Below are 23,548 nucleotides of genomic sequence, written 5' to 3' on the forward strand. Positions count from 1 at the left end.
GGAGAAAAGAGGGAGGAGGGAAGAAGGGGAGGAGGGAGGAGGGAAAGAAGGAAGGAGGGCAGGAGGGAGGAGAAAAGGAGGGAGGGGGAAGGAGGGAAGGGAGGCACTAGGGACAGGGCCAGACCAGACCATTACCCTGCTGGCCTGAGCTTCCCCAACCACGAATAGCTCCATAAACTGTAAACTTCCCAGAACCACAGGCGCCCTAGAGACTCACAACATTTCCCCCCAGAACAAGACAAGCCAGCCACCTCTGCATTGCCTGTTTTTATTTTTGGGACAGAGAGAGACAGAGCATGAACGGGGGAGGGGCAGAGAGAGAGGGAGACACAGAATCGGAAACAGGCTCCAGGCTCCGAGCCATCAGCCCAGAGCCCGACGCGGGGCTTGAACTCACGGACCACGAGATCGTGACCTGGCTGAAGTCGGACGCTTAACCGACTGCGCCACCCAGGCGCCCCAGCATTGCCTGTTTTTAAATTCAGGACACCACGTGCTCTGATAGCCTCAAAATCATTCATTTTTGTGTGTGTTGGAAGTGGGGGGGTGGGGGGGGCTCATTTTTCAGGGACAAATAGGAGATCCAACAGTCCAAATGATTATTATGTTTGCAGCCATTAAATCAACTTCAAAGACAAGGCTAAGATGGATGCAGAGGAGAAGCTCATTTTCATCCCATTTCAACGAGCTCTGCCCAAGTGCCAAGCCTCGTGCTGGGCTCTGAGGAGCCGACTGAGTCACTCAGGCCTTGCCCATGCTGCTGGTGGAGACAAGAGGCTGGCCTGGGACTCAGAAGCAAGAGAAAGAATGAGAGAGAGGGAAGAGAAGTATTCAGCAAGCGGTGGGAGTGAGGAATCTGGGGAAGGCTCCTGGGAGGAGCTGACATTGAGAATTGACCCAGGGGAGCAGGAAGCCGTTGGGGGTGCTGCCTGGAACCCTGGATGCAGAGGAAGGTGAGGCTTGAGCAAGGCCTAGAAAGTCTGCACTTGGATCTGTGGGACCCACTGAAGGTCTCTGAGCAGGAAAATAATAAAGACCATGCCTGGGAAAATCATCTGGTGACAGTGAAGGGGAGCCCCTTACTTGGTCCTTGAACCTTCCCTATCTGGCTTCCCTCTTTGAGAGCTGCCCTGTGAGGAAGAAAGACACTGCTGCACTTAATGGGGTTTCCAGAAGCTGAAGGGCTGCTCCTGTTTACTAGGATGATGCATGTACAAAATGACAGCTCTTTAAAATATATAAGAAAAAAAATTTTTTTTAAGTGGGCACAGTGAAATTATGCTCCATTTGGAAGCAGGCTTCTGTGAAAAGATCCCCTAGGGAGTCAAGCGTGACTTTAGCTCAGAAACAAGTTTCCAGGGTGCTGGGTGGAATCTGCCAATACTGTCACCTGATCAGAAAGATACCCATAGACTTAGCCAAATGCAACGGTCAGCACACGAAAGGCTTTTTGTTTGCGGGAGTTCCTGTCCCTGAGCTTAGTAGGAACTGAGGGCTCCAGGTGTCTTACTGCTACTACTGACACCACTGGAATAGGTCAGCACTAAAGTCACCTCAGGATCAGGTTGGAACTCTGACTTTAAAGACGGGGATACTAAGGCCCAAGAGAGGCATAGGCAGCGCCTTACCCACACTCAAACCAGGAATCAGTGGATGAGTTGGGATGAGCTGCTGAGATGGTGAGATTCTTACCCCTAACCACACCCCACCCTGCACCCAGCCCTGCTCTATTTGGTCATTCAAAGATTTACACGGTTCTAGCTGTAAGATCGCAGTTCTGCGAAGCTAACAAGATGGTCTTGCAAAGCTGGGCCCTCACTCCCACACTCTCGGCCCATACTCACAGGGTGAGGATTTCTGCGCCTCTCTGCAGCCCCAGGTGCTCAGGATGTGTATGTGGAATGTCAAGGAGACAACAGAATGGATGTCCATGCCCTCGCAATGGAGGAAGAAAGAGAATGAGCCAAGAAGTCAGGGAGAATGATGCAGCCGGCAGAAGGGACCAGGGCTTCAAGAATTTGAGGAGACCCCAGGCTAAAGCAGGGCCTCTCAAACCATGGGACCGTCTGTTCCATAATCATGGAGCCCTGTATTAAAACGCAGGTCCCTAGACTCCACTGAGAGCCTGTAAGGGGCAGGGCCTAGGGACCTGCATTCTCAACACTGCCCACCCACTTCACCCTCACTTCCCATGTGACTATGGTACATTTCAGGAGGCCCTGTACTCATGGGTGTTGAGGGCAGCTTGTCTTTCACCTTGGCCCAGGGTGGTGGGCAGGTGACACTCCTTAAGTCTTAAGAGAGTGGCTGTGGTGAGGAGCCTCTGGGAGAGCAGTTGGGGAGAGATGGCATAGCAGGTGTCCCACTGAGCCTCCTACACTGTGTCCCCTGCCCTGGTGGGCCTGCTTTGAAGCCCAGCAGACCAATTCTGCCCACAGCTCACAGCTAACCTGTACAGTCCACCTGGGGACTCAAGTGCCATTTGCCTTCCAAACTTTACTCACTAGACTTGGGCCCCAGAGTAAGTCGAGGGTAGGGGGAGCTTACAAAATGAACCACAAAAACTGCCCTGTGAGCATGGAAGCCTGGCTTGTGGGGGCTAAAGGGGTGTCCCTTACCCTCTCTGAGCCTTCCTATCCCCTCTACAGAACAGGGATGGCATCACAGGCCTGGTCTACCTCCCGGGGTGGGGGTGTGTGTGAAAATCAAAGGAGCACAGATTGACTCAGTGTGTCAACGTGAACACAGCATTACTATTACATAGATTTTTGTTCTCCTTGTTTTTTTTTTAAGTCTTCAGGAAAAGGCTTGTTATTTTCTTGAAGTTTTAGAGATCAAGTCAACTCAGAGGTAAACAGGCACTATTTTTTCAGCAGTAGGCAAGAAAGCATTTGCATGGCTTATTCCTGGCTCACCCAATTCTCCTGGAAAAGAAACCTGAGGTCCTCGGCAGGCAACTCTGAAATGGCCCTTTATAATTTTGAAATCTCAAGTGAGCGTGTATGTTTATGTCAGTACTTATAAAGGCAGACGGAACCACCCTTGTCAGGAGAGGAGATAATCGTCAAGCATGTTTCCCTGGCAGAGGCTCTGTCGTGTAATTAAAGATGATAATTATAGCTCTGTGTCTAGTGTCAAACCCGGGGCTCTTTCCAGACACGACTGCGGCTTTCTTGCCCTGTGTGCGAAAACACACAAGGCTCTTTGTGGACGGGAAGAGCCTGCGCAGCTCTATCCTGTTGCTGAGGGTGGCTTGTGTGGGCCTAGCTCTTTGGATGCTTTACCTGGAAGCTTGGTCCAGGAGAGTTGGGCTGGATACTCTCTGAGCTGGGTCCTCTGCAGTCCTCCCTTGCTGGGGACACAGAAGCAACAGGCAGTCCCTGACCTGAGAGCAGGACTGGCTGGCACACAGGGCTCTCTCTCCCAGTGTCCACCAAGGACTTAAGGACTTTGGCAGTTTCCCACATGTAGCCACCAAAACCTCTGTAGATAAGAGGTTCCCTTCCCTTCCATTCTGTGAGCTCTGGAGGGCAGGAGCTTCTGTGACTGTCTTTAATCTCTCGACCCCTCCCCGCAAGATCTGGCTCAGAGACTGAGGGGATACAGCAAAAGGAGCACTGGACTTGGGAGTCCTGAGACTGGAGCTCACACCTTGGGCCTGCTGCTGGGTGACCCTGTGTGGGCTGCCCTGATGTTCTGGTTTTAGTTTCTCAGCTGTCTTACAAACAAGGAGAACAGGGCTGCCTCCAGGGTTGTTCTGAGGATGAAATGAGATAATGTCTGAGAAAGCGCTCAGTAAAAGGAAAAGTAAACATTAACTGATATGACAATAACCCCACACATATAACTGATAGCCGAGGTCCTAGAAAAATTAAAGGAAGGCCAACTAATTTGACAATATTAATTAGAAATATTGAGCAGGGCACCTGTTGGGATGAGCACTGGGTGTTGTATGGAAACCAATTTGACGATAAATTTCATGTTAAAAAAAAAAAAAAAGAAATATATGCAGACCAACAGATTTCCCGAAACTAAAATGCCTCCCTTGGACTCTTAAGCCTCGGAAGGGAAAATACATCACTCCCCGCAGATGAGGCCCTGGTGGCAGAGAGATGGACCCACCAAGATGGGGCATCCACGGAGGGGAGGCGGGCGGAGGGTCTGCTTCACACTTCCCCATGACTGGACAGGGGTGACAACTCCCAAGGGTGTGAGCCACTGCAAAGCCCCAGGAGTTCACAAAGGAGAGAAGACAGGTCGTTTCTAGGTAATGAACTCCCCAGAAGCAAGGGGACACTGGCTGCGGGAAGCTTTGAACAGTTACGGAACCACATGGTGGGGACCAAAGGCAGGCCTGGGCAAGGACTTGCCCTCTCCAGCCCTGCCCAGACAGCCCCCCCCACGCCCCCATGCCTTCTGTTTCTTCAGCGATAAAACAAGGGGGCAGCCACATAGTCCTGGCTCCAAACTCCTCACTCTATGAAGGAAGATTTCCGGAGAGTGGAAAGGTTTTACCACCTGAGTGTAAGCTTTCCCAACAGCACCACACACAGCTCAGGCCAGAGTCAGCAGCACTAGCTCCGGGGACTCTAGAACATGGCATCAAGTCCCCGCGGAGGCTGTGAGGCCCGAAAGTTTGACGGAACCACAGGCAATCCCAGCTCAGCCTCAGCCCCAGAGACTCCCCACCTCTGCCAATGTTTGGGACTGAGCGTGGAGCATGGGGCTGGGGCCCAAAGGGCAGCCCAGAGCTTTTCATTAGCACCGGGAGCCTCGGGAATTTACAGCAAATCTTGGTCCACATAAAAAATTGGTTTCAAGTCTAGGGGGTAACCAGGCTGAGTACATTAATAACAAACCTTTCCTCCTAATCTCTGGGTGTAAATTATGAAAATAATGGAAACATTGCCTAGTTTCCTTTGAGGCTCAATTCGACAAGGCTCCTTTCCATGGCAGCCTGAGTAGAGCTGGGGATGGGGCAGAGGTGGGCGAGCCAACAGCCTCATAAGCACCTGTCCCGGGTGGGAGATTTTCTCAATGATAAGGTCTCCTTGGTACAACACAGGGGCCCCCTGGGGTCCTGGTGAGGCCGGTCCAGCAGCTCTTCCTTCCAGGTCTACCATTAGAACATGGGGCTGGGCCACACCCCTGGCTGCCTCTGTTCCTACCATCCTCGCCAGCCCAGTGTCCAGGTGAAGTTCTCTTCTGACCCACATCCCCGGACCCAAGCAGGGCAGACAATGCCCGCCCCCGCAGCTCCCAGGTACAGGCTCCTATGCCCACACCTGACTTACCTCAAAAACTGACTACCACTACACATCACATGGCCACCTTCTTCTATGAGAATGACCCTCCTAGGGGCAAGGCCCAGGTGGGATCTGCCTCCTGGCACAGCAGGGGCTCAACAGATGCTGGGCAAAGCTACCTTGACTATTTTTCAGTTCAGCTAGGTTGTAAAGTTATTGCCGCTATGGCCCCTGTCCCACTTTAGGCTTCTGCTCTTTGTTACTCAGGAGGGCAGGATCTGGCCCCCATGGAGCCAGCCTGTCTGACCCCACAGCTGCCTGTCCCTGTCTCTACCATGCTCAGACCCATGGAGTTCCCTCAGCCAGGGATCCTACCCCTACCCCACCTGACCTGGCTTTTGGAACACAGCTCCCAGGACACCAGAAATCCTCCCTTGTGACCAGAACAGTTGCTCAGGCCTCTAATCCTGCTTTCTCATCAGTGAAATGGAAACAATCCCAGCAACGGCCTTGCCTGGGCCTTGGGGAGGCTGAGGATGGGTGCTCTTGAGGCCAGGTTCATGACTGAATGCTAACTGGTCCAGTTCTGGTTGTATCTGTGGGGCCAAGAAGCAGGGCTGTGAGGGCAGAAGCATGCAGAAGGGCTTCAAGGGAAGGTTATCCAAAGCTGGCAGGCCGGGCGGGTTTTAGAAGGGAAGGGCAGAATGTGAACAAAGATACCAAGATGGAGCCAAGCAAGGAAGAAATCAACAGGAGAAACTCTCTCCCACTCCCACTATGTGCCAGGACTGTTGGCTGGAAAGGTCATGTGGGGTCAGGTCAGAGGTTGTCCCAGCTTTCGCAGGCAAGATGCTAGTCTGAAGAAAAGTGTGACAGCTGAAGACGAGTAGGGATCAGACACTCGGCTGGGGTGGGGGGGGGGGGGGAACAAGGAGGGGAAGGTGGTGACACGGGGGCCACAGGAGGGCAACAAGGATCGCGCTGACTTGAAAGGACCCCCAATCTGGTAATGGGATGCTAGATAAGGTGGCTTCACGGAGGGCTCAGTGGTTGGGGCTCAGGGACATGTGTGTATGTGCCAGTCCCTTCATAGGGACTCAAGGCCTGGTGACAGGTGTGAGCCTACAGAGGCACAGGTGAGCCCAGGACCCAAGGGAGGAGCATGTGGACCTGCTGGCAAGGACTGAGAGGTAAGCTGGCTAGGGAGGCAATGACACCCAGTTCAAGTCCCAGATAGCCTTTAATCTTCAGGGAAGAGTTTACGATCATTTGCACAACACTCTACCAGAACCAGCAAGTTCTGACCTGGGGACATTCTTTGCTGGAAAGGTCCGGGCCAATATCTCAAACACTGGGCGCCGACAGTCTGGGGGAAGAGTTCTAAGCCCTGTGGTCGTTACCCTCCAGGGGGCCCCCAGGCTGGCAGATGAATTACGATGTAGTGCACTGAGTGCTGTATCAGCGTGATTATGCAGAGAGTGATCGTGGTAGCTACAACAGGGAGGACCCACAATGAAGCTCAGGCCCTGGGAGATGACCTTCTCCCAGTGCATCATTTTTTAGGTTGCCAGGTATAATTACAAGCCTGTGCTCTGGAAGGGACAGAAGCGGCCTTTTCCTTATTTATGCTCATGCTGCCTGTTAGGGGAAAGGACCTGAGGCAGTGTACCACATTAAAACACCTGGACCAAGCCAGGTGAGAGAGAGCTGAAAGGCAGAAAGAGGAGGAGAGAGAGGAGGGGGAGGAGGGGGAGGAGGGGGAGGAGGGGGAGGAGGGGGAGGAGGTGACGGCGGGAACTGAACCTCAGACACCTGCCAAGTTACCCCGGAGGTGGAAGGGCTGCATGAAAACCCCCCAGCAAACCTGTTGTTGCTCAGCACCCCTCCCTCATACATCCAGGCAGAGGCCCTGGAGGGAGAGGGGGGTCCAGAATGGGGCACGGTTCCAGTCAGCCTCCATGACTCAGCTTTCTGACCTGCAAAATGGAAATAATCATACTGCTCCCTCCTAGAGCCTTAGGGAGATTCCTGGCATAATCTACAAAAGGCACCCTTAAATACAGCCCTCTGTCATCCCTATAAGCTTCCAGAAAGCCAGCCTGAGCCCGAGTTAGAGGAGAGTACTAATTAATTAGTCAAATAATAGGGTGTGGGGCAAATCACTGAATCTCCTTCTTCAGACTTCTGGAGGGGCAGGAACTGTGGCCTGTGGTCTCCTTGGACAGCCCTTGCAAACCAGCTCCTCTCCCCAGGGCACTGGGAGCACTTTAGGGCCCCCCTCTGACCTGACTCCAGGACCCTCTTGAACATCTGAATGCAAAAGTGTCCACATCTGAACCCACTGACTTCTGCCCAAGAACTGTCCTTCCCCTTCTGGGGTAACTGACACTCTCATCACTCACCAGAATCCCAGCTCCTCCCTCTCTCTCATCCACTGCACCTCAATGGCTGACAGGCTCTTTCACCCCACCCCTTGGCCTAGATGACTGTTGTAGCCACACAGCCACAGAACCAGTCCCCCTGCCTCTGGCTTCTCTCGGCTCTAATCCATCCTACGCACCCAGGCAGGCATAACTTCCTGAACAACTTCCTAACACTTTCACACCTCTGCTCAGGAACAGGCAGTGCTTCCCCACAGCCTCCTAGGTCTGCCCCCTGCACAGGGTGCTGTAGGGTGGCTGAAGGATGCCAGGAGCTAGGCTGCTGATCCACACAAGTCTCCCTAGTCTATTTCTGGATGGGCATTATCAACAGTTTCTGTGCCTTCAGATCTTTTAACGTGTCTCTGGGATTCTGAAAGGCAAAGGGCAAAGGTGGGGAGGTGAGCTCCTCTATTTCCAGTTCCTGTTCCTTTATTTCTACCTTTAGGAGAATGCTGACTTCTTTCATAGCTGCCAGGAAAGAAAAGGCTTTAGGGGCTGATTTCCTGGGGGTCTGGGCCCTCACTGCCAAGTGTCCAGCAGGATACTGCAATTAGCACTGTGGGCCCTCACACCTATGAGGCTGGGTGCCACAGCACAGGATGATACTCACTGCTCTAGAAAATTCCATGGCGACCCCCAGAGTCTTGGCCTGCACCAATGTTAGGAAAAGAGAGGAATATCACTGCCAGCCACTGGGTCAAGGCTGTGCCCCTCATCCCCCAAAGACATCATGGAGACCATCCTGCCTCCTGAGGGTGGCCAGGGCCTTGGGGACAAGTCTCCACTCTGCTCTTGACTTTGAGCAAGATTCTAACTTCTAGGCCTCGATAACCTAGAGCTGCTGTGATCAGGGGAGGCGGCAGTGTCTTGGATACAGACCTTCCTGTCCCAGCACTCCCAGAAATGAGTTTATAGGAATCACAGTTCAATAACACTTTCCCCTTGATGCTGAAGTATATAAGCTTCATGAGAACAGGGACTTTGTTCTGTCCACTGCACAGCTCCCAGAACACAGAACGTGTACACAGCAGCACATAGCAGATACTCACAAACAGCCATGCAGTGACTGAATGCATCACACTTTGTTCCCTAAGGCCCCGTGACTTTAGGCAAGCAGTTCTTGGCAAAGTGGGAAAGGCTGTTTACAGCAGGTAACTGTTTACTGTTTGCTTCCTTTTCTTTCATTTATTCTCCATATAGACTTTTATTCTTACACTCAGTCATTGCATTGGTGAATATTTACTGGGCCCAGAAGAGAAATGAAGATGGGTGAGACCCAGTCCTTTCTTTCAAGGAGCTCTCAGCCCAGAGAGGGAGGCAGGGAAAAGAGGCATGACCAGACACCCCCATGCAGTCCTCCAGCATGGACACAGAACAGGTCTCTGAGACAGAGCAAGGCACAAGGGTCACCGGCCTGACTCCCACCCAAAGGCCAAACCAGCTTCTTCCCCAACTCCCCCACCCATTTAGCAGTCTGGTTACACTCAGACTTTCCAGATATGGCAATCTTCAGAGGAGGATGGGAGGTCTCTGGGATCCTGAGGGGGACCCAGCATGTCTGTGCATCAGCCCTGGGTCCCTAGAATTAATTAACATGCTCATCCATTCAACAACTATTTACTGAGCACCAGCGTTGTGCCAGGTACTGCTTTAGTCCTGAGGTTCCAGCAGGGAACAAAGTTCTCCCCTAGTTAAGCCACGTCTTAGTGGTAGACAGATTATAAACACAAGATGAAGGATAAGTGAAATATGTAGTATGCTAAATGGCAACCAGTATTAAGGAACACAATAAAACAGAGAAACAGGGTGGGAAGTGTTGAGAGTGGGTTGAAATTTAAGATAAGTGGCCAGGGAAGGCCTTACAGGAAAGGCCATTTTGAGTCAAGACCTTAAGTGTGGCCTTGCTCAATGCCACCCTTTCTATGCGGTCTATACTGGTCTTCAGGGGACAGTACTACCCCTTCCTCCGTCTCTTGCCAGTGACGTTCTTCTCTGCCTGTTTTATACAACAGATATCAATCCTTGTCAACCTCCCCCCTGTGATGGGGGGCACCAGGGACAAATGTCTGGCACACAGCAGGTGTGCTGCCAATAAATGTCAGCTTTCTGAGGCCTGTCCCGGTCCTGTTGCAACTTTCCTGAAAAGGTGGGCAAGCTTTGGGCAGGGGGGCAGGGGGGTGAGGGGATTAGGATGTCGGGGTTGGAGGGGGTGGGTAGTGCCAAAGGGATAGGTGCCAGGTGGAGTGAGAGAATAGGAAAGTGGCTGCTGGAGTGGGCCCAGTGGTCACCATGGAAACCCAGGCTACCCTGCTCTCTGCTCTCAGTCCTGCTCAGCATTCTACTCCCCCAGCTCACTGCTTCCCAGGCCTAGAGCTCCTCAGGTGAGCACCACTGGGCTGGGTGTGTGAGCCCGGCTCTTTCTCAACAACAGGAAAGCCACTGGGTGACTAATACAAAATCTATTTACACTTGATTATCTCCTTCCCGTCCGGTAGGTAGGTCATTCTGGTAAATGACAGACCAGCCAGGGAACTCTGCACAGTCCATGACAAGCCAGGCAAGAGGGTGGAAGGGCAGGTTTCAAAACAAGGCCCAGGAGCCCTAGGTTAGAAGTCAGGAGACCCACTCCGCAGCCCGCTGCTGTGTGACCTTGGCCAGCTCGTGCTCCTCTCTGCGCCTCAAGCAGAAAGAGGATGCTGGGTGAAAAGGACTGCTCTTCAAGGAAAGTTCTATCCTGACAGCTCCCAAGCTCAGGGAGGGCTGTGACCACCAGGGCAGGCTGAAGCCTGGAGCGGCATGGAGAGAGGGCAGCAGGGAGGGGGCGGGGTGTGAAGCACAGGGCCTGCAGGGGGCGAGGCAGGTGGGTGGGAGGAGAGTGAAAGTGAGGGGTCGTGGGGATGGTTTGGGGAGCAGAGCTGCGCAGAGCAGGTGAGGAAGACACAATACGTGGACATTCTGGGAGCAGAGTCCACAGGAACTGCAGAGCTGGGAAGGGCCTGGACTCAGGGGCCCAGACAGAAAGGCCCTTTACTTTCTTAGCCACTGGAATAACAGGGAAGGAGAACAGCACTGCCTGGAATTAGGGGGCAGAGATGGTGTCAAACACACGAGGAAGGTGGAAATCTCCATCCCAATCACCACCACTACCTTGGGTACCTCTGAGAACTTCTGGGCTGAAAGCCTGGGGAGAAAGGGTCCCAGTTGAGAAATATTCTACACCTTTAGGTCAACTAGAGTTTCATGACCCAATCAGTCTTTATACTAAGCTCCTGCCCCACGTGCTTTTCCTATCATTATCCTGTCAAAAGCCTCATTTCCTGCCACTCCTCCCCAGCAGAAAGATCCCACGCCTGCCTCCATGCCTTTGCTCAAGCCCTTCCCTCTGCCTGGGCTGCCAGACCCAGCTCTTATCACTACCTCCTACCACCTCTCCCCTCCCATCTCACTTGGATTGCCTAAACCGGAAGCCTTCACCCCTCCTCTGAGCTCCTGGAGATTGACCCACTCATCTCCACGCACCCACCACTGACCACCTGGGTCCATGCCTGTCTCCCTTCTTCATAGATATTCCTAAAGGCAGTGACAGTATGTGCCTAGTTTACATGGTCAAGTCTCCAACACAACAGGGCAGGGCAAGGGCTCCAGGTTCGGCTGACCAAATGCACTGCAGAGGGCCTGAGGACCACCTGCTCCACTATCCTGCTGATTTGGCCACCTACCTCCAGGTGGGCAGGGACCCCGACAGGGAATGGCCAGAGAACTCAATAGTACATAATACCAAGTGAAGGCCCAAATAGGCCCTTTGCTCCCCAATAACAATACTCTCATACACATGTGCAGAGCATGTTCTTCCACCAGAGACTCACATCAGTGTTGTGTGCCCTATTTTACAATGAGGACACTGTGGCCATCAAGAGGCTAAACATCTTGGCCCACCAGGCACCTGAGTCAGCCTGACTGGGAGCCCAGCGCCCTTCTCACCAAACCAGCAGGGCTCCATGTGACTGGGGCCCTCAAGCCTGGGGTTAAGACACAGGGAAGAGGGTAAGAATGGGCTATGAGGTAGGGCTTTGGACAGAGGGCTGGCCTGGGGACACCAAAGACATTGGTGCAGGAAGGAAACTGAGGCCCAGATGGCATGGAAAAGGCCAAGGCCAGAATCTGACCTTGAGAGAAGGGTCGTGTAAGATGAAAAGGGGAATTAGGGCTGTATAGTTAGCACAAGCCAGGCTGGCACTGACAAAGGAAGCTGCCAGATCCTTTCCTATTCAGAGCTGGTCTCCGGTACTCCCTTCACGGGCCTGGTCTTAGGTGTCTAATGATGATGCAATGCACAGTGAATCATGACATCTCGGAACTCACGGTTGACACAGACTTCAGGGGTGGCTTGAGCCAACCACCCATCTGTTACTTGACTATCTTTATGTCATCTCTCAATGTGGGCTGTTTTGCCTCTGCCTGGATACCTCTAGGGATGGGCAACACATTGCCTCACAGGACAGCTTCATATTTAATTGGTAAGTTCAAAAACATCTCAAAAGGATTATGACTTTTTTTGAGCCCGTTTCTCTACCTATAAAAAGGAAAGCTTGAACTGGGTCACGAGCTTCCCCACTGGGTTCCACAGAGCCCTCGGGTTTTCAGGAGCTACCTCTGAAGCTGCTTTTGGGATGAGAGAGGCAATGGGGGCAGAGAGCGAAGCCCAGGCAATTCATGGGCATTTGGGTTGTGAGGTTCTGTGGAGAGCTTCACCTCCATCTTGAACCAGAACCTAATTCCTGTGGGTGATACAAAGGGGAATCTATGGAGAGGGAAACTGAGGCAGACAGAGGGAAGAGGTGAGAGGAGCCCCTGAGGAAACAGGTGCACTTCTCCTCACCCTCTTTTGCAACCACAGCCTGTGGGGCTGGGGTGAGTTCTCTGTTCACAAAAGCACACCTCCCCAAAGCCTCCCCCATCCACCCGCTGCATGGAGTCAAGGAGGCAAGAACAAAACCCCATCAGCTAATCACAGGCTGTGTGAGTCATCCGGGGTAGGAGGGGGGTTCTGAAAATCAAGCTGCAGCACCCCAGGGCTGCACAGGCCCTGGACAAAACGTCCTACACAGTGGCTGAAATAGGGCCTCAACAGTCAGCCTCACAACTCACTATCTGGCTACTTACTTAACCTCTCTGTGCCTCAGTTTCTGCATCAGTAAAACGGGCAGCTACACTTTAAAGGGTGATGGTGAGGGGAGCCTGGATGGCTCAGTAGATTAAGCGTCCGACTTTGGCTCAGGTCATGATCTCACTGTTCGTGTGTTTAAGCCCCGTGTTGGGCTCTGAGCTGACAGCTTGAAGCCTGGAGCCTGCTTTAGATTCTGTCTTTCTGTCTGTCTCTCTCCCTCCCCAACTTGTGCACGCTTGCTCTCTCTCTCTCTCTCAAAAATAAGTAAACATTAAAGAAAGAAAGAAAGAAAGAAAGAAAGAAAGAAAGAAAGAAAAGAAAAGAAAAGAAAGAGTGATGGTGAGTATCCAACAAGAATTCACATCAAATGCTGTAAACAAGTACAAGAGCCTAGCAGCTACCACCACAAATAGGTAAAAACAGAGGCACAAAATGTGTTGCCAAAGCTCAAACAGCCAGTTTGCAAACCAAACAGCTAGAAGTATGACCAACTGCCTGCTCTAAGACTACTGCTTTGCACGGGGAAACTGAGGCCCAAGGTCATTCAGGTGGCAAGTGGCCATCTCAGATCTGCTTGATTCCACCTGGGTTCCTTCTGCAGTAGTACAGAGAGGTATGCCATCTCAGGCAGAGAGGGGATGCTCTTCCCAACAGGGTTATTCCTATCTACCAAAGACGCTTGCCCTGTTCCTAGAAGTTGCATGCACACGTAAATGTTATAGCATGCACCCCGTGATCCACTGCCCCCCTCTCCCCTGACGAGCTGCTTCCTAGAACATTTACACAGCACTGGCTCACCCCAGCCCCCTCTCCCTGCCATCAGTCAGAGCGATGACGTTACACACAAAGAATTCTGAGTCAAAGGGAGCTGCAGTAAGGTCGTTACAGCTAGAAAACGTCCTGTTTAATCACCTATTTCCTTAGAAACCGAAAATGTGGGTAAATTTGGGCATAGCCTGTAAGCTAGGAAGAGAGTGCAGAGCAGCAAACACAAGGATGACTCTTTGGAGACAGAATGCATAAGATCTTAACAGATCTCTAATTAAATCAAACCGCTCTGCCTTGGACCTAGCTGCCGTGGGTGTGTCTTATTAAAAAGCCAAAGTCCCACAGAACAGTTCTGTCCAGCTAAGCAGCTACTTGACACTGAGGTCCACGGATGCACCAAGGAGGAACCAGCTCCATTCCAAAGACAGCCGTGTCCACAATGTCTGGATTCCCAGATGTGCCCTTCTACCCCAGTCCCATGTTCTGCAGATGTAGGTCTGAGCCCCTCACTTGTACCTGTGTGACCCCAGGGAAGCGATTTGTCCTGTTTCCCTCATGTGTAAAGTGAGACACTACTTCCTTTTGCAGGGACATGGTGAGGCTTAAAAGTATATATGTCAAAGGGCCCAGTACAGAGCCTGGAGCCTGGCGGGGGTTCCAGCCTCAGATGGCTCCCACCATTTCCTTGTGTCCCGGATACCCCAGCATCAAGCACAAACATACACTTCCTCCAGGACTCCACCCCACAGACTGCCCTGCCAAGCACAGGCCACACTTGCCATTCTGCCACCAACTTACTATGTATCTTCAGGCAAGTATCTCTCCCTCTGTAGCCTCAGTTTTCCCATCTATAAAATGAGGCTGTTGGGTTCAAGTGGCCTTGAATATCCCTTGCTGCCTGACATCTGAATGTGGCAGAGGGTCCCAAAGTCATTCCTGTAACCACCACTCCTTTAACCCTGGGCTGACATGCCCCCGGTGCTCCCACAGAGCTGATAGTTCACCAAACCTGGTGGAGATGATGGCATGTAGCAGCGGGAGTGGGTATCACTACAGTCCTGAGGTGAACAAGATTCCACCAGCAGACCTGTTTCCCTAAGTCACTGGAGGAGAGCAGGCTACCCCTCCACCAGGCGCCAGCCCCAGCTCTCTGCCTCTTGCTGCCCACAGAGGCCACTCTCCCAGGAGAGATCAGGAGAGAGCAGGAGGCGCTACAGAAGTCTGGCCTAATCACTCCCTGCCTCAGCCTTTTGCAAAGTGGCTAAGCGTTCTGGAGGCCACACTGGTGGCCAGAGAATCAGTACCCAGGAACGGGAGAGCATGAGGCAGAGTCTTAGAGGCAGGGTCTGGATTTGTACCCGTATTTTTCAGCAATTGTTGCATGCGGTCTCCTCAACCCTATGAGCTACACTCGGCATGGGCGCAGCATACACTAAGTGCTCAATGTTGCTTCCTTTCCCTTTCTTCTTCTAATTTGAGAGGAATCAAGAGAATGTACCCAAAGACATGAACACTGAGCAAACCATAAGAGGGTCACTTTAGAAAGTGGCATCTGTAACCCAAATCCCAAGACACACAGGGCACCAATTCACTAGGCCTCAAAAGTCAAAGCGGCTCCCAACCTGCTACTGGCCACCCTCCTGCACTCTAGTCTCATGTGGTACCCCTGTTCATGTTCCTGCCCGGTGTGGGGTCACAGGGGGCCAATCCATAGGACTATTCTTTTGTCTCTGGACCATCCTCCTGAGCCAGGAGGACCCACGTGTGTGGTTTCTCCCTACTGCCTGCTCATGCCAAGGGTCTGAGATGGCAGACACCTCATAACCATTCACTCCTTAAAGATGCCCTAAGCAGGGTACTGCACACACAGCCACTTTCTTCTGGGTCCCACATGACTATCTGGACAAGGTTTCGTCATCTGGGGCCAACAGGAAAACAGCCACAGTGGGGAAAGTCTCTGTATTTTCTATAAACCTGCCACGTAGACCAGAGGACTTAATGCTGCTTCCAGCTACATGCCAAAGATTTCCTGGTGTGGGGCCAGGGATAATTTTGTCCCCAACGATCGAACACCGCCCCCCCCCCCTTCTTCTACTAGGTACTGAAAGTAAGATGACCCAGCATGATTCTTTGATTGCCCTGGCTGCTAGGAAGCTCCAGGCTAAGTTTTCGATCTCAAAAGCTGTATTTTTCTTCAGCAGAAATTCCTTTCGTATTTTTTTAGTTCTTACCTTGGGTAACTGTTACTTGGTGCCCTGTACTTTTTCTGGACTTTCCGTGTGCCCTGCCAGGTTCTTCCTGATGTAGGTGAGACATGAACTGGTGAACTGTAGTGAAGATTCAACACAGCACTATCCTCCAACCCCCGTGGTGCAAGTGCAAACCTTCCCCTGCTGAGGCTGGCTGGGCACCTGCCAGGAGCGGCCCCTCTGCCTCCCTGCTGAGTCCCTGTGTCAGCAGCTCTGCTTACCTGTCATGATCCTCTGGGCCTCGTAGGGCTCCATGTAGCCAGCACTCTCTCCCTTTCCTGCTTTGTTCTTGAGATCATTCTTGGCATCGAAGGGATCAGAATAGTCATCAGCAATGGTCACCTGCAGGGAGCAAGATGGCAGGAGTGTGTGAATCCACCTCTGGCTTTCTGCTTCACTTCTGTTCACAACCAGGCTTTGCTCCAACAAACATAAATGGAGCCTGCCTCATACCAGCAAGGAGGGGGAGGTGGAGACAGGAAAGAGCTGGTGCCTGCCCTTAGGGAGCTCCAATTCTCGTACCCCTAACAAAGAGACCCACACTGGCAGTGCTCCTTACAAGGGAGGGGCCTCTGAGCAGGCAGCCTGGCTGTTCCGGGCACAGCCATGAGAACAGAAGGGCATCTGGGTAGGGAAGCACAAAGGCAAGGACCTGGAGGGCATCTTTGGGGAATGTGAGTTGCTCAATTTAATGGAATGGAAATGGAGGAAAGTTGGAAATGAGATAGCAAAGCCTAGAGATGCTGACATGCTCCTGGTGCTGGCTGAGGCCTAGAAGAGCCTGCCTAGAGATAATTATGTTCAGCGTTCCATCTTCCCCCAATCTGGAACACAAGCATGCCTTGGGTAATCAGACAACAATTTGGTGAGATCAACACACTGCAAACATGACCGTGGCCCCAGGCAGACCCAAAGAAAATACAAAAGCAGCTCAGGGGCCCATAGACTGCCATGGTCAGAAAGGGGCTCGGAAGCAATAAACTGGAAGACTCTTCGGTAACAGATGGGGAAACTGAGGTCCAGAGAGGGAAGGGGCTTGACTAAGACCCTCAGCCATATCCTCTGCCTCTAAGGGCTGTTCTCTCGGCCTCCTCACTTGTCAGCATTTCACAAAACAGCAAAGTTCCACCAAATACAGAGTCACCTCGGGGTAGGCAGCAGGGGCAGGGAGGGGAGTCCTAGGAGCACGTGAGAATCTGGGATGTGAACACTTTGGAGACAAAGTTCCACATTTTCCCTGGAGGAGAGTAAAAATTCTTGGGCTAAGAGTAAACATGGCAGTTTTTCCTCCCATTTCTGACTTTCTAAGCTTCATAAAGGGGCACAATTACTAGTGGGGAAACCCACTCCCTGTCACAGCACCCTAGCCCCACCACAAAGTTGCTGTGACCTCCGTGGAGTTCTTTGCCCCTTTGGTCACATCTGGCAAAGGGCAAGTACTCAGCCTCCCAGCCAAGGCCACCCAGCTGCCTCTCTGGAGAGGGGATAGGTTAGCATTTCTCTCAACCCTTGGGGTTACATGAATTGTTATTTAAATTGTGGGTTTAATTAGAAACCACAGGAGCCTCTTCTCTCTCCCAGCTCCTGGAATGTAAAGCATTTGAGGGGCCTATAAACCCAGGGGAAGGGAAAATCCCCCTTTGTCTGCCTGGTAAATGGCAGCTTGTGGCAGCAGCCCTGGCAGAGGGAGCAAGTGACCTTCAGCTGCCAGGAATGTGATGCCCGCGGAGGGACAGCGTGCAGCAGCCCTGTCACTGGCATGCGGCCGGTGGGGGCAGGGGGGAGCTGATGGGAGGCATGGCACATAGCAGTCACTGCTCCCTGAACAAGAGCAAGCTTATCAGGGAATGACCCAGGGCGGGAGCGCCCGAAATCTGAGTATGTGTGACCCCACTGCCACTGCTCTGCCACTGCTTCATTGTGGCTGTGGGACAGGCTTAGAGTCCCAGCGGGGACACTTCCAGATGCTGACATTGTAATCGTGGCCTTTCTTGAGACTCACTGAGCTCAAATGACACCAGGCAGGGGGAAAATGGGGATGGGGGGAGCGCTGGGTCTGGCAATGTCTTTCACTTGATATTTCTACTCTACCATTTGCAGAATACATTAGGGAGAAAATTATACACGTGAACCACTGTCAAATAGAACAGCTCAGAGGCTGATCTGGTGTAGGGTTTTGTGTCTCAGAGTTCAAGCAACTAGAAGTCCAAATGGAGAAAACCATGAGCCTGATGTGGATGACATCTATTCCATACAGCCTTACCATCTCTTTTCAACATGAACATCCTCCATCTATTTCAGGAAGGGAGCAAATATTTCCCCAAGAAAACCAAATTATTTGGGGGGGATTAGCTGAGGAAGGGGAAGACAGGGGAGGGAGTGGGCTGCAGTCTCCGTAATCTGGAAATCAACATTCCAGCTCCTTTCGGAAGTGCTCTGTAATTTGCAAACAGGGAAGGCTTGCAGGATATAAACCAAATCTTTGTTCGCCCTGGGACAGGAGCTCTGGGAGGCCTTCAGTTCAGCAGACACTATCTGTATTTTCTAATTAAAACGAGATCTGAGCTCAGGTTGTCAAGGGGCCCCCAGCTGCCTGCCCTGCTTACTTCCGTTTCAATAAGAATTTACAAATCCTAAAACCAGGAAAAGCCCCTGGTCTCTGCTGACATATGGTTCCAGTTATACCTGCTGACAGTTGAAAATCCTTCCATTAGAAAAAAAAAAAAGTTTAGAATTGTTAGTTTAGGAAGCAAATCGGAAGGTTCCTAAAATGTATATTTAATCAATTTGCTTTCCAACTTCAAAGTGAGGTTGGTGGAGGGGAGGGAATCTGAGGTTTGAGCAACCTGAAACTTGGCAAACACTTAACTGAGCTGTCTGACCTTTTGCAAAATCATGTCCTGGTTTTTGGAGTAAAAGTTTAACCAGGTGCTGGGAGAGTTGAGCAGGCAGTTAACCAGAGTGCCCGAGCAACTTGCCACAGGCCCTGGGCCACAAGCACTGAGCAGTGTAACTGCTGTCCCAATTGCCCAGCTCGCACTGCAAGTCAGGAGGGCTGGCAGGGGGCTTGAGTGAAAGTTGCTGATTTTCTGAGTTAAAAGAAAGGGAAGCAGTTTCCCCAGATGTGCGTTTGGATTCCTACTGGGGCTGACACTGCTTTGCTTTAAAATGTCCTTGAATCTAATAGAACAATTCAACCCAAAGGGAGCCAGTCGGGACTTCTCTGCAGGTCAGGCTACCTGTGCTTGTGAGAAGTTTTCCTTGATTTCGATCTTGGATTGGTGAAGACCTGACTGGCATTGGGCATCGGACCTGGGCCTGCTCATGGTCCCACAGGCACAGAGCTTAGAGGGGGCCAGCCTACTGGTCTCACAACTCAACTATGCAGCTGAGCAGCAGCAGAAAGGTGGGCTGTTGGAGCCTGTCCAACCAGCGGGTCACAATTGCCTTCTTGGCCTCCTGGGATGGGTGCACTGGTCCATCTCCGAAAAAGGAAGAGGGTTATGGCTAAACCCTAGGCAAGGCTTTTCTTGCTTTCAAACAAAACTAGAGACCTCAGGTCAGCCCAGTGCTCCAGAGGACTTTCACAGGCTTATAAAGCAGTGGGTTCATGGGGGTCCTTGAGAGACCTGCTTTAAATTCTCATTTTGTAATAGCCCACTGCAACCCAGAGGGTTTCAGAATTCCACCATGCTTGCTGCCTTTATGAATAGGCTCTGTGAGCTCGCTGCAGACTGCAGTCGGCTCCACATCCCTCTTTTCTGGTTTGCACACACTGCTATGTGAAACTGGTCCCTCCCTTCCAGTAGTCTGAGGCCTGGGTGTTTTTATCTTGGGAATTTTGCTTTGTGATAGGAAGTAGTCTTCCTGTTCACGCCCAAAGGGAAGCACTAGAGGAAGATGGGTGTTGCCACTTGACCACACTTGGCCACATGCTTTTCTGAGACAGCCACACCTGTGGGGAGAGCCAGGTCCTCTTCCCATGCTCTCAATGGAAAGGTAAATTGGCAAAGCCTCTTTGAAGGGACAGCTATTGGCAAAGCCCATGAAAATCCAAAAATGCACATGGATTGACCCAGCAATTTCATTTCTTGATATTTATTCCCAAATGTGCACAAGAAGCCAGGTAAGGATGCTCATGGGAGCACATAATAATAAGAAACTGTAAGCGCCTGCTATACCCATCAATAGGGGAATTGCTAAATAAACCATGCTAGTTCCATGCTATGAAATATTATGCAGCAGGTTTAAAAAAAAAAAAAAAGCAGTTGCTCTATATGCACTAACATAGTTCTCTACAGCATAGCTTTGAATGGAAAGAAAGCAGGTTGTAGAATGATAAAATACAACATGATACCTACTTATGAAAAATGAAACAGAAAGCTCTATTAATGTAAAGAAAAGATCTAGGGAGAAATGAACTTTTTTTAAAAAGAGATTTTATATATTTTTTAAGTAATCTCTACACCCAACATGGAGCGTGAACTCACAATCCTGAGATCAAGAGTCACATGCTCTATGGACTGAGCCAGTTGGGCATCTCTAGGGAGATATAAACTTTAAACAGATATCTCCTCTGGGGCAGCGAAGGCCTGAGATTGAGTGGTTAGAGGAAATCAAAGGAGATTTGCCTGTAATGTTAATGTATTTTTCAAATAAGGAAAACTTATTAATGTGTTACATGCAAAATTAAACTTCTTAAAAAAGCACTCTTTTCATAGGCTATTTTTGGTACAGTAGATAAACTGTTTCCCAAACTTGCCTGGAGATAGGAATGGCCTGGAATGCTTGTTAAAAAAACAGATCCCTAGCCCCAATAATCTGTATATTTAATAAGTAACCCAGGTGATTCTTACCAGGAAAGTTTGAGAAGCTTTAAGCTACAGCCAGCCCCCTCCCCCACCAATCTAAAGCTAAACCTCCAGATATTACTCTGGAATTTCACTTTCCCCAGGTATTTCTCAGCCCTGTTCATTAAACTGAAGTAAGAAGTCAATGTTAAACTCAGCTCTCTCTTGCTTTCTTCCCTGGGGATTAAGTAGAGTAAGAGATGGCCCAACATGCCTTGGTCCATCTCCAGAATCTAAGACGTAGAGGTAATGGCATTCCCTGTGTAATTCTGAGGGCTGGCCCCAGATGAAGCAACACAGCCTGGGCAGGGGGGAGAGGGTTACCAGGCAAGACCTTGCCCTGCCCCGCCCCATGAGGGGAGACTGGGCCATGAGGATGTGCAAGGTTCTCTGTCCTGGAGCATAGACCCTTTTAGGCCATGTCAACATGGCTCTCAGCAAACTCTGCAGGGAGATCACACAGCCCCAGGAAAGCTGACAGGACTGTGGACAGTAGCCACTGCTGAAAAGCGTGAGGCATCCCTGCTTTAAAAAAAAAAAAAAAAAAAAAAGGCGTGATAAGAGAGGCAGAAAAGCACCACCTTCTGGGAATGGGTGACCCACGCTGTCCCTTCTGCTCCACGGGCACCTCCTCTGAGCCATGTGGTCACTTCCACGAGCTCTGCTGCCTATGGGAACTGGTGGCATTGGGCTGCCCCAGCTCAACCACTTGTTGGATGAGGCAAGAGAATTCTCCCTCATTCTGTGCTGCTTTTCTTTCCCTGGGAAGTGAGGGGGCAGCACCCCATGAGGTCCTGGGTTTTTTCCAGGCCCATGACTTCTACCCCAGAGCAAACTGCATCTGAACACACCTGGGAATGTTCTACATGGTCCCAGTCAGACCGTTTCCTCACCAGTTTGCCATTAAAACTATACAAGTTTTCTTAACAGTTCGTGGGTCACAGACCCCTTTGGAAATGTGATAGCTGAAGATGTGGCTCCCTCCAGTTTATATATGACTGCAAAGCTGCAGGGCTCATGTCAGAAAGGTCAAGAGTACTGTGTTAAGACCAAGTCCCTGTGCATTGAGCCACTTTAAAGAACAGCCTAAGATGGGACATACTCTCTGTGCCTTATATAGGCAGTGGGTGCAGACTCTATCATAATTCAACACACATCATTCACCTGCTGAAAATACAGTGTGATGTGTGACTGGCCTCCCATTCATTTGGAGGTGGGGAGTGGGGGGCACAGGAAAGGACAGCATGAGTCCACTTATCTTGGCTTACAGCCACACAGCACCCAAGGCAACCTGGCTCCTTCTCTCACTGTGGAGGTCAGGAGGGATCCTTGAAGGTGACCGAACAGCATGCAGGGCATGAGGTGGCGGCAGCAGCAGCCAGAAGGCTCCCTGCCTCTGTCCCCCAGTAGGGGACTGGGCAGACTGGAGTCCTGGTCCTCCTTTGAGATCCACCATGACACAAACCCTGGCAGGCATGATGTCCCCATGATGGAGGCTCTGTTGCCATGCCAACTAAGAGATGACATTAAAGAAACTGAAATGTTGGGGTCTGGAGACAGCTTCAAATGACCAGCAGGCTGTCTAAGAAAAAGACAGTGGACAAATGTTCTGCACATACCCAGAAACTATATAGAAGCAAGCTCGGGGAGTCAGAAAGGACATCTAACGGCCATAAAGGGGCATGCTGCCTGGAAACCAGAGTTCCTACCATTTCAGTGTCCAAACAGAGGTGCCAAGGTGGGTTTCTGCTTTGGGTAGAGCTCAGCTCACCGGCTATCACCTGTCTGTGCTCTGTTTTCTTAGCACAGATTCAGCCACCCTGCAGCAGAAGTTCAGCTTCCAGAACCGCCTAGATGGGTGGCTGTTTGCAGAACCCCCACTGTGACCAAGGTAGGCGATATTTCCAAAGCTCAAAGCTGACCAGCAGCAGCTGCCTGGGGCCATGAAAATACACAGAAAATGGCACCACAGAAAGGAAGGACATCACCAAGCAGGGACGGCCCTGCAGAGTAACTCTGGACAGCGTGCTTTATCTCTGAGTTTCATCAATTCACCTGTGGAACTGAACAAGAAGATGGCTTGGCTTCTCAGCTTCACATGAATGTTATGAGGAGAAAACACAGATGATTTGGGGACGCGTCAGCAGTTTACAAAGAAAAGGCGATGGTGGCAACTTCTGGGGGCCCAGGATGGAGCTAAGTGCTGGGCAGAGTCTCTGCTCACAAGCGGTGGAGATTTAGTGAAGAAGACAAAACAGAGACCTAAGAAGAACCCATCAAGGCTCCAGTGGTGACAGAGAAAACTAGCTGCAATTAGGCATGACAATAGCTGTCAGAGTTCTCAACCACAAAAAGAAAAATGTTTGTGAACAATCCTTTTTTTCCTTTTATGCTTTGGGTAAGATGAACCTCCTACTCGGGGGCACTTGGCTAAGAAGAAGAGAACCTCGTGGGACCCCCGGGGCCACCCCACCTGTGTGCTGGGAGGCAGCAGCGTGCTCCTGGTCTCTAGACTGCGTCCAGGGCTCTGAGCGGTGCAGAGAACCAGGCTGGGACACACAGGGGGCTGCGGAGATGCCCCAAGTGGAGATGCAAGCAAGCACCCCCTTGCTCATTTCTCCCGGTCCCTGGCTTTAACCATCATAGACAACTCTCCTTACAGGTGAACCAATAAATCATTTCTGACATGGCAAGGAAATTAATCTGGGGAAGATTAATTAGCTACATTCTCGCATTCAGCGGCAACTCCTGGAAATCAGATGGAGGGGAGCACTTTTTCACACTGACCTAGGACTGGTTCCCTTTCTTTCCTCTGAGGTCTGATTCAGCCATGCAGAATTCAGAA

At 51.2% G+C, this 23,548-nt stretch overlaps 1 protein-coding gene across 2 annotated transcripts in view; it reads right to left on the reverse strand.

Annotated features, from left to right (window-relative positions):
* SHB (SH2 domain containing adaptor protein B) overlaps positions 1 to 23,548 on the reverse strand; it is a 134,319-nt gene that overhangs the window by 68,253 nt on the left and 42,518 nt on the right. For both annotated transcript variants that reach the window (XM_042912615.1, XM_042912616.1), the window contains exon 2: positions 16,075 to 16,195. In XM_042912615.1, coding sequence (XP_042768549.1) covers positions 16,075 to 16,195 — 121 coding nt within the window. The remainder of the gene's footprint in view (positions 1 to 16,074; positions 16,196 to 23,548) is intronic.

This window comes from Panthera leo, chromosome D4, assembly GCF_018350215.1.
Source record: "Panthera leo isolate Ple1 chromosome D4, P.leo_Ple1_pat1.1, whole genome shotgun sequence".
In the NCBI taxonomy this organism is placed as follows: Eukaryota; Metazoa; Chordata; class Mammalia; order Carnivora; family Felidae; genus Panthera; species Panthera leo.